Raw genomic sequence first — 10,106 nt, 5'->3', positions numbered from 1 at the left:
ATGTCTCCTCTCACATAATACAAACCCCGTTTCCATATGAGTTGGGAAATTGTGTTGATGTAAATATAAACAGAATACAATGATTTGCAAATCCTTTTCAACCCATATTCATTTGAATGCACTACAAAGACAATATATTTGATGTTCAAACTCATAAACTTTTTTTTTTTTTGCAAATAATTTACTTAGAATTTCATGGCTGCAACACGTGACAAAGTAGTTGGGAAAGGGCATTATTACCACTGTGTTACATGGCCTTTCCTTTTAACAACACTCAGTAAACGTTTGGGAACTGAGGAGACACATTTTCGAAGCTTCTCAGGTGGAATTCTTTCCCATTCTTGCTTGATGTACAGCTTAAATTGTTCAACAGTCCGGGGGTCTCCGTTGTGGTATTTTAGGCTTCATAATGCGCCACACATTTTCAATGGGAGACAGGTCTGGACTACAGGCAGGCCAGTCTAGTACCCGCACTCTTTTACTATGAAGCCACGCTGTTGTAACACGTGGCTTGGCATTGTCTTGCTGAAATAAGCAGGGGCGTCCATGGTAACGTTGCTTGGATGGCAACATATGTTGCTCCAAAACCTGTATGTACCTTTCAGCATTAATGGTGCCTTCACAGATGTGTAAGTTACCCATGTCTTGGGCACTAATACACCCCCATACCATCACAGATGCTGGCTTTTCAACTTTGCGCCTATAACAATCCGGATGGTTCTTTTCCACTTTGGTCCGGAGGACACGACGTCCACAGTTTCCAAAAACAATTTGAAATGTGGACTCGTCAGACCACAGAACACTTTTCCACTTTGTATCAGTCCATCTTAGATGAGCTCAGGCCCAGCGAAGCCGACGGCGTTTCTGGGTGTTGTTGATAAACGGTTTTCGCCTTGCATAGGAGTTTTAACTTGCACTTACAGATGTAGCGACCAACTGTAGTTACTAACAGTGGGTTTCTGAAGTGTTCCTGAGCCCATGTGGTGATATCCTTTACACACTGATATCGCTTGTTGATGCAGTACAGCCTGAGGGATCGAAGGTCACAGGCTTAGCTGCTTACGTGCAGTGATTTCTCCAGATTCTTTGAACCCTTTTATGATATTACGGACCGTAGATGGTGAAATCCCTAAATTCCTTGCAATAGCTGGTTGAGAAAGGTTTTTCTTAAACTGTTCAACAATTTGTTTACGAATTTTGTTGACAAAGTGGTGACCCTCGCCCCATCCTTGTTTGTGAATGACTGAGTATTTCATGGAATCTACTTTTATACCCAATCATGGCACCCACCTGTTCCCAATTTTCCTGTTGACCTGTGGGATGTTCCAAATAAGTGTTTGATGAGCATTCCTCAACTTTATCAGTATTTATTGCCACCTTTCCCAACTTCTTTGTCATGTGTTGTTGGCATCAAATTCTAAAGTTAATGATTATTTGCAAAAAAAAAAATGTTTATCAGTTTGAACATCAAATATGTTGTCTTTGTAGCATATTCAACTGAATATGGGTTGAAATGATTTGCAAATCATTGTATTCCGTTTATATTTACATCTAACACAATTTCCCAACTCATATGGAAACGGGGTTTGTACATTCTGGGTGTCTCATTCAGTAAAAAAAATAATTGTAAATCTCCATTCTGTTTTTTAAGGCGGACTGTCATAACGTTTTTAGCATTCAATCAGACGTTATCGTGAGGTTTTGTATTAGTGTTCCTAAAAATAGATATACCGGCCCCCGAGTCAAAATAATTGCCCAGGTCTGGCACATAGCATGGTGTAATCTAGATGTGTATGTGAATGAATTCAGTAAATTCACCATTATGTTCTATGGTTATCATCTCATGCACTTATTTCAGCAACTTTTGGGCTGTTTGACTTTGAATTTTCCATTATTTTAAGGATAAATCCCTGCAGAAAAGTGATTTTTTTCTACCCTCAGTGGTCGCCTGTGGCCTCTGCTTGAACCCCCCCTCGGTGTGTCACTGTTTCACATTTCAACATATGGCCCCTTGCTTTAGGGATGAAAGGCTCTCCTTGCCCGCGGCCTACTGTGAATGAGCTTTACACTGAACATCTCTCATTTGTGCCTTTTTTTTTTAAGTGCACACTTCAAAGGCCCCTCACTCCATAGGTGGCGGGTGGGAAGCGGAGCATATGGCGTCTTAAAAGCCAGAAAGGATTCACCTCATACCTCGCTTGAATTCCTCCAGCATCACATCCAGCTTGGTGTCGTGGAAGACGCAGTGCATGGGATGCTTGTAGAACTCCGTGATGGTCTTCAGGGGGGTGCAGTCGTCCGGGTCCACGAAGGCCAGGTCCTTCACGAACAGGATGTCCACGATGTTGGACCGCTCGTTCTCGTAGACCGGGATCCTGGTGAAGCCGCTCTGCATCACGTCGGACATGGTGCCGAAGTCCAACACGGCGTCCGAGCCCAGCATGTAGCAGTCGGACAAGGGGGTGAGGACGTCCTCCACCGTCTTGGTCCTCAGCTCCAGGGCCCCTTGGATGATGTTGAGCTCCTCCTTGACCAGGTCGTGGTACGGGTCCGTGACTCTCAGCATGGCCACCAGCTTCTCCCGGGTGTAGAAGCTGCTGATCTCCTGGTGGAGAAGGAAGTCCAGGATCTTGGAGACGGGGTAGGCGATGGGGAGGAAGAGGAGCATGAGGAGCCGGGTGGCGCAGAGGGTCTTGGAGGCGATGGCCAGGCTGTGCCGGGACGCCACGGAGTGAGGCAGGATCTCCCCGATGAAGAATATCCCTAAAGTGCAGGAGGCCGTGGAGAGGAGGGTCATGCCCAGGATCTGACACATCCACACCACGAAGCAGGTGTTGGTGAGCACGTTGCCCAGCACCACCGTGCACAGGATGTAGTTGCCGTGCTTGCGCACCGACTCGATCTTCCGCGCGTACTTCTGCTCCTTCTCCGTGCCGCTGTTCTGCAGCACCCGCAGCTCCACGGGGTCCAGGGCCAGCATGCTGATGTTGAGCCCGCTGCAGAGCGCGGAGAGCCCCAGCAGGAGCACGGAGACCCCCGCCTGCAGCCAGGCGTCCGCCTCCGCCGGCCTCTCCACCACCGCCAGCCAGAAGTCCCTGGTGCTGAAGTGTTGCCACTTGACGCCGTCGAAGGCGCACATGGAGTAGTACTTCACCGCCTCGCCCCGGCGGAGGTGCTTGGCGAGCAGCTCCACCAGCACCGAGTTGTGGCTGGACGCGGACCGGGAGGAGCCCAGCAGCTCAATGTCAGAGCTGCGGGCGTTCTCCTCCGCGCACGGGTTCCCGCCGGTCCTCCCTCCGCCGTCCTCCTCCACGAAGGCGATCCACGGCGCCGAGTCCGCCGCCGCCTCGCTCCCGTTCGAGTAGTACACCCTCAGCACGAAGCGAGTCCCCTCCGTGGCTCTCAGGACGCCGTCCTGCACGGACAGCTCCCCGCTCCGGGTGTCCTCCGGCCGGACGCCGAGCAGCGCGGAGGTCGGCGCCGGCAGCCAGCAGGGCAGGACGAGGAGGAGGTGGAGGTGGAGGAGGAGGAGGAGGCGAGGCGGAGGATGCAGGATGCTGCAGCGAGCATCCGCAGCATCCGCAGCCATCATTGCTGAGTGGAGTGGAGTGGATGATGGGGGGGGTGGAGGAGCTGGGTCACGTGGTGTGCAAGGATGGAGCAGCTGCATGGGTGGTCGTGCAAGCCCTTTTAAATATGTACGACACGCACCCGTGACGTCTTAATTGGCGCGCTAAAAATAGAAGCGTCCGTGGATGTTACTCAGAAGTTCAAAAACATTGGAATATTGAATTAATACTAACATGCGCCATGTAGCAACAGTATCAACTCGGCTGTTGGAGTATGTGTACCGGTAGTCAACTCGGCTGATATGACTACCAACTCCCAATGATATGACTACCAACTCGGCTGGTAGTCAACTCGGCTGTTGGAGTATGTGTACCAGTAGTCGCCACTAGATGGCAGCATTGCCCGCTCTATCAGAACATGCATAGGCAGCCTCTATTCATAGAGACTTTAAAGGGCAAGTCTTCTCTTCAAAACTCGGATTGCTGCTCAAAGTTCTCGTCAAATTGGTGGAAATTTGTTACATTGTGGCTGGTAATTTTTTTTTAACAAGATAACAACTGTAATGCATAATTAAATACAAAGAGTGCACAGTCTTATCAAGTCAAATTCCTTGTTCATTCAAGTTAAAGTACCAAATGATGGTCACACACACACTATGTGTGGCGAAATTATTTGTAATACTTGGCCAATAAATCTGATTCTGATAACCATTGAGGCACTTATAGTACATTTTATGTAAACATATGTGACATGTAAACAAATGAATAAATAAAGCACAGACTCCGTCAAATAACATTTAACAACACTTGAATGTGCGACTAAAACAACATTACATGTCATAAAAAAAATACAAATGTAATTGATATACTTGTTTTAACCTTATTTCCAAGCCTTTTTTATTTTTATTTTTGGGGTTACATTTTAATAGCAGAAACCACAAGGCAAAACATTAGGTACACCTAGAAAATCTGCTATATCTTTTAATACTGCACAACTGTTATTTATGGGTTTTTTTTTTTGGTTTTTTAATAAAGCACATTTTGCTTTTTATTGTGCTTTCAAATTTACTCGGGCATGTGTAAGAGACAACAACGCAAAAACTGCACATTTAAAACAAAATGTACTTAACTTTTGACTAAGTATAACATGATTAGTCCTTATGTGCGTACATTTTAATGGCAGAGACGATAAGCCATAGCATTAGGTACACCTAGAAAAGTTGCTATAATACTGCACAACTTTTTTTTTTTTTTTTTTTTTTTTTTTACAAAGACAATAAAGCACATTTTGCTTTTTAATTGTGCTTTCAAATGTAGAACTCGGGCATCTATAAGAAACGCAACAACTGCATGCACATTTAAAACAAAATGTATTTAACTTTTGACTGGTTAGTCCTTATGTGCGTACATTTTAATAGCACAGACCACAAGCCATAGCATTAGGTACACCTAGAAAAGTTGCTATATCTTAATACTGCACAGCTTATTTATGTTTATTTTTTAATTTTTTTTACAAAGACAATAAGCACATTTTGCTTTTTAATTCTGCTTTCAAATGTAGGACTCGGGCATGTATGAAACGCAACAACTGCACATTTTAAAACAAAACAAAATGTATTAAACTTTTGACTAAGTAGAACATGGTTATTCCTTATGTGCGTACATTTTAATAGCACAGACCACAAGCCATAGCATTAGGTACACCTAGAAAATATTCTATACATTTTAATACTGCACAACTGTTATTTATGTGTGTTTTTTTTTTGTTTGTTTTTTACAAAGACAATAAACCACATTTTGATTTTTATTGTGCTTTCAAATGTAGAACTTGGGCATGTATAAGAAACACAACAACGCAGAAACTACACATTTAAAAAAACAAAATGTATTTCACTTTTGACTATAACATGATTAGTCCTTATGTGCGTAATTTTAATAGCAGAGACCACAAGCCATAACATTAGGTACACCTACAAAATCTGCTATATATTTTACTGCACAACTGTTTTTTTTGGGTTTTTTTACGAAGACACTAAAGCACATTTTGCTTTTTATTGTGCTTTCAAATTTATAACTCGGGCATGTATAAGAAACACAACAACGCAAAAACTGCACATTTAAAACAAAATTAATTTAATTTTTAAGTGACTAAGTATAAAATGATTATTCCTTATGTGCGTATATAGCCTACACAAAAAGATATCGTCCAAATGCATTTATTGGAAGTTTTTTTTAATTAATATTTAATGTTGGTATATGTTTTTGGCTATCGTTGGAAAACTACACTTTTGGTTTTGGTTTTCATTTGTTTTAAATTATTTTAAATGAATTGTTTGACTCAAAAATGTGCACAAATCCCCATTTTGATTTAATCTTCTTGAGCGTCACCCATAAAAATAGACACAAACATGGAGGCTTATAGTAAATAAAAGCACTGTATAGCAACGTATTCTTTGTTTGTTAGATAAGGAATTTTCCCGTTAAAAAAATAGCGTCTTCCATATAATATGCTCCAAAATGTTTTCTTTTAAAAGCATATTTGTTAAATAATTCACCAAAAAGTGACGTTTCTCTTTGTGTGCAGTTGAGGAATGAATTAGGAGTGAGGCGTTCATGCGTAAAAACAAAAACAAAAAAAAGCTGCGTGCTGCTATAACACGAGAGTTTGTATGTTTTCTTATCGAGTTTTTCCACAAAAGTGGACTCTAAATTGGTCTTTACTCGTGTGTGTTATATTTGTGTGAGAGACATCCGTGACCCCGAACATCCACTGACCGCCTGTGGTGACTTTGGCTCTTGCGCACCGTGCGCGGCTTAAAAAAACCCACTTTATTTATGTTGCGTGTCTTTCTAGTCTGCACACTGCACAACTATAAGTCTTTTTCAGTTCTGCATGCGTGCAGCTATAGTTTAACTCAAGTTCATTCTTGCTTTAGCCACAAAAAAAGGTTTCATCAAATCTTAAAAAGTAAAAGTGTGTTTAAATAATTACACACTAAAAAAATATTGAGTTAAAAAATAACCCAATTTTAACCCTGATTCAGAAAAGGACGAACCCCTTATTTGGTTTATTCTAACTCAACATTTTGGGTTGATTTTTTCAACCAAACTATTGGGTTGAATTATTTAACCCAAAAGTTGAGTTATGCTAACTCAATGTTGGGTGATTGCAAATAATGTTTGAGATCAATCCATAATAAAATTCCCTTCAAGAAAAAAAGTACTTTTTAATAATATAAAAAAAAGCCTTATAACCCAAAAATGCGTTACTCGTTGAAAAACAACCCAAAAAAATGGTTCATAATTTTGAAAACCCAGAAATTGAGTTAAAATAATACCCTTCTAATTAAAAAAAAATGGATTGCTATTCATAAAAATAACTCCAAAATGTAACCCAACACCAGCAACTCATAAATTGGGTTATCAAAAATAACCCAGCAGTTTTTAGTGTGTTACCATAAAAGTGTTGACTTGAAATTTGCATTCAAATCATTCAGATGACAATATTTTTTTTTTTCTGAAACTACATAGTTTACCAAAATAAGCCATGTTGTGCAAAAACAGTCCATATTTGCGTTATTTTACTAATGTCATAACGACCCATATAATTTCTTAAGACTCAAATAAAAAAAGTGTTACATTTACGCGTATTTTTGTCTCACATGTAGTGAAATAGTCCTTAAACTGTGTGAGTTAACTATTAAAATAAACACGTGAACAACTGTAGCAAAAACTATAACTTTAACCTACAAAAACGAAACAGTTGCACGGCAGTGGACTTTTATTTGTTTTACCCTCATAATAAAACAATAACATTCATGACGTTTTGCTTTGAACTTGCATTGAAGATTTTAATGCAGGCTATGCTAACATATTGTTTTGTAATTTTTTTTAAATATTTTTTTTTATCAATGTACCTAATACTTGTTTTAAATGAGAATAACAGATTAAAATGTATTAAAAGTTTAAACACTGTAAAAAAAAAATGTCATTGGAAGTTCACAGTAAATCACTGGCCAATACAAAGGAACATTTACAGTATTCTATAGTTAATGCTGTAATTTTTACACTCATTTGTTGTAAGGTTACAGTAAATTATTTGATTACTAGTATTTTTTACTGTAAAAAAAAAGTATGTTTAATGCTGTGAATTAATCCTAAAACTGCACGTTATTGTTTAAAAAAATAATAATACACACACTTTTTGAACAAGTACAACTTTAACCCCCCCCCCCCCCCCCCCCCAAAAAAAAAACTATTGCACAACCATGTAAGACAGTGGCATAATAAACCAATAACATAAATGTAAAGTTACTTCAGTTTTGCTTTTTATGGAAGCATTATTGTAGCCAAATAATTTGGCTCCAATAATGCTTCCATACTTTTACTATACAGGCGATTCAAATGCTAACATAATGTGAACATTTTGTACAGTATTATACAAAACTAGGGATGTCCGATAATGGCTTTTTGCCGATATCCGATATTCCGATATTGTCCAACTCTTTAATTACCGATACCGATATCAACCGATACCAATATCAACTGATATCGATATATACAGTCGTGGAATTAACACATTATTATGCCTAATTTGGACAACCAGGTATGGTGAAGATAAGGTCCTTTTTTTAAAAAATTAATAAAATAAAATAAGAAAAACATTTTCTTGAACAAAAAAGAAAGTAAAACAATATAAAAACAGTTACATAGAAACTAGTAATGAATGAACATGAGTAAAATTAACTGTTAAAGGTTAGTACTATTAGTGGACCAGCAGCATGCACAATCATGTGTGCTTACGGACTGTATCCCTGCAGACTGTATTGATATATATTGATATATAATGTAGGAACCAGAATATTAATAACAGAAAGAAACAACCCTTTTGTGGAATGAGTGTGAATGAGTGTAAATCTAGGAGGGAGGTTTTTTTTCGGTTGGTGCACTAATTGTAAGTGTATCTTGTGTTTTTATGTTGATTTAATAAAAAAAAACAAAAACCCGAAACCGTTAATAAAAAACCAATACCGATAATTTCCAATATTACATTTTAAAGCATTTATCGGCCGATATTATCGGACATCTCTGGAAAATGGAAGAAATTATTATGGTTTTGCAACAAAACCATAATAATTCCTTCCATTTTTTAAAGCAATTTACTTAATACTTTTTTTTATATGAGAATACCACACAAAAACAGAGCAAAATGTATTTAAAGTACAATTACACTGTAAGATCTTTCTTTGTAAATTCACAGTAAACACCAGGCTGATAATGACATCATACATTGACAGTAAAATTGACAGTAATTTACTGTCAAGTTAAATGAGGGCACTGTCATTTGTACAGTCATGTGTTGGTTATAGTACATTTTGATGACAGGATAATACGGTCAAAGGCACGATGTTCATTCATTCATTTTTCATTCATTTTTTATTTATCTCCTCCATTGATGTGCATTTTTGATCAATAGACAATTCAACTCTGACAACAAAACACATATTTACACACCTATGCTTGAGAAGGAACAGGATGAAGAAAATCTTATATTTCTGCCCCCTTCATGTTTGCAGAGAACTGTATATTTACAAGCTAACTGTCCATGCGAAACTATGCACAAATATTCAGGTAAAAGCTTTCACTATTTGCGATGAAAGTGTTGATTTGAGCAAGTTTCTTAGTGCATGTGGGCGGGGCCACACTCTGCTCCGCCCCTCTCTGCAGCCTCTCACAAGTGGAAGGCTGGCTCTGGGCATGCGCAGTTGTCAAAACGGGGATTTTGGTGGGGTCGAGACGAGAAGACAGAAGATCCAGACCGTGCAGAGGAAAGGTGATCAGCCCAAAGTGAAGTTTGCAAGATGAACGTTGTCTCAGAGAGAGGACCGCCATGCTCCCCCCTGGTCTCCTGGTCCTGCTGGTCCTGCTGGTCCTGGTTGGCATCCCTGCTGGTGCTGCCGGTCCTCTCTTCCTCCTACTCTTCTTCCTCTTCCCCAAGTACCAGAGAGCCGCTGCATCCGGTGGCAGTCGAGCGGGCTTCCTGGGAAGGACGCTGGTTCTGCTGGACGTCAACACCCGCAGTCCGATCCGAGTCCTCAACGACAACTTCCTGTCCTTGCAGTTGGACCCGTCAATCATCAGGGACGGCTGGCTGGACTTTCTCAGGTACTGAAACCAATTTTGCTTCTTGTTGGTTCCGTTACTGCTGCCCATATAACAAAGTCATTTCAGTGATTATTTAGGACTATTTTTTGTGTGTGGATTTTTTAAGTAATTTAATCAATACTTATTTCATGTATTGCAACATTTCTGAACAAAATAATAAATAATAATAATGTGACATATCCTAAAAGTATAATAATATAATAAGGCTGTAGATTGCCAAGTTGCATATAGCAACACAATCCAATCCACTTTATTTATGTAGCACATTTAAACAAAAAAAAAAGGTTTCAAAGTGCTGCACAAAAATATTCAAAACAAGATTCAAAATACTATCTCTTAGCTCCACCAATGACTGAATAAAAACAAAATAAA

General features: G+C 39.7%; 2 protein-coding genes across 2 annotated transcripts in view; one reads left to right on the top strand and one right to left on the bottom strand.

The window, feature by feature from the left end:
• Positions 1–3,589, bottom strand: part of LOC133657173 (metal transporter CNNM1) — a 45,490-nt gene extending 41,901 nt beyond the window's left edge. The window contains exon 1 of the mRNA XM_062058169.1: positions 2,194–3,589. Coding sequence (XP_061914153.1) covers positions 2,194–3,589 — 1,396 coding nt within the window. The remainder of the gene's footprint in view (positions 1–2,193) is intronic.
• Positions 3,590–9,345: 5,756 nt separating this feature from the next.
• hpse2 (heparanase 2) overlaps positions 9,346–10,106 on the top strand; it is a 99,145-nt gene continuing 98,384 nt past the window's right edge. Inside the window, exon 1 of the mRNA XM_062057619.1 lies at positions 9,346–9,734. Within this exon, the coding sequence (XP_061913603.1) occupies positions 9,460–9,734 (275 nt within the window). The 5' untranslated portion in view covers positions 9,346–9,459. The remainder of the gene's footprint in view (positions 9,735–10,106) is intronic.

This window comes from Entelurus aequoreus, linkage group LG09 (genome assembly GCF_033978785.1).
Source record: "Entelurus aequoreus isolate RoL-2023_Sb linkage group LG09, RoL_Eaeq_v1.1, whole genome shotgun sequence".
NCBI lineage: Eukaryota > Metazoa > Chordata > Actinopteri > Syngnathiformes > Syngnathidae > Entelurus > Entelurus aequoreus.
The sequence above is the reverse complement of the archived record's forward strand: the minus strand, read 5'-3'. Positions and strand labels throughout refer to the sequence as shown.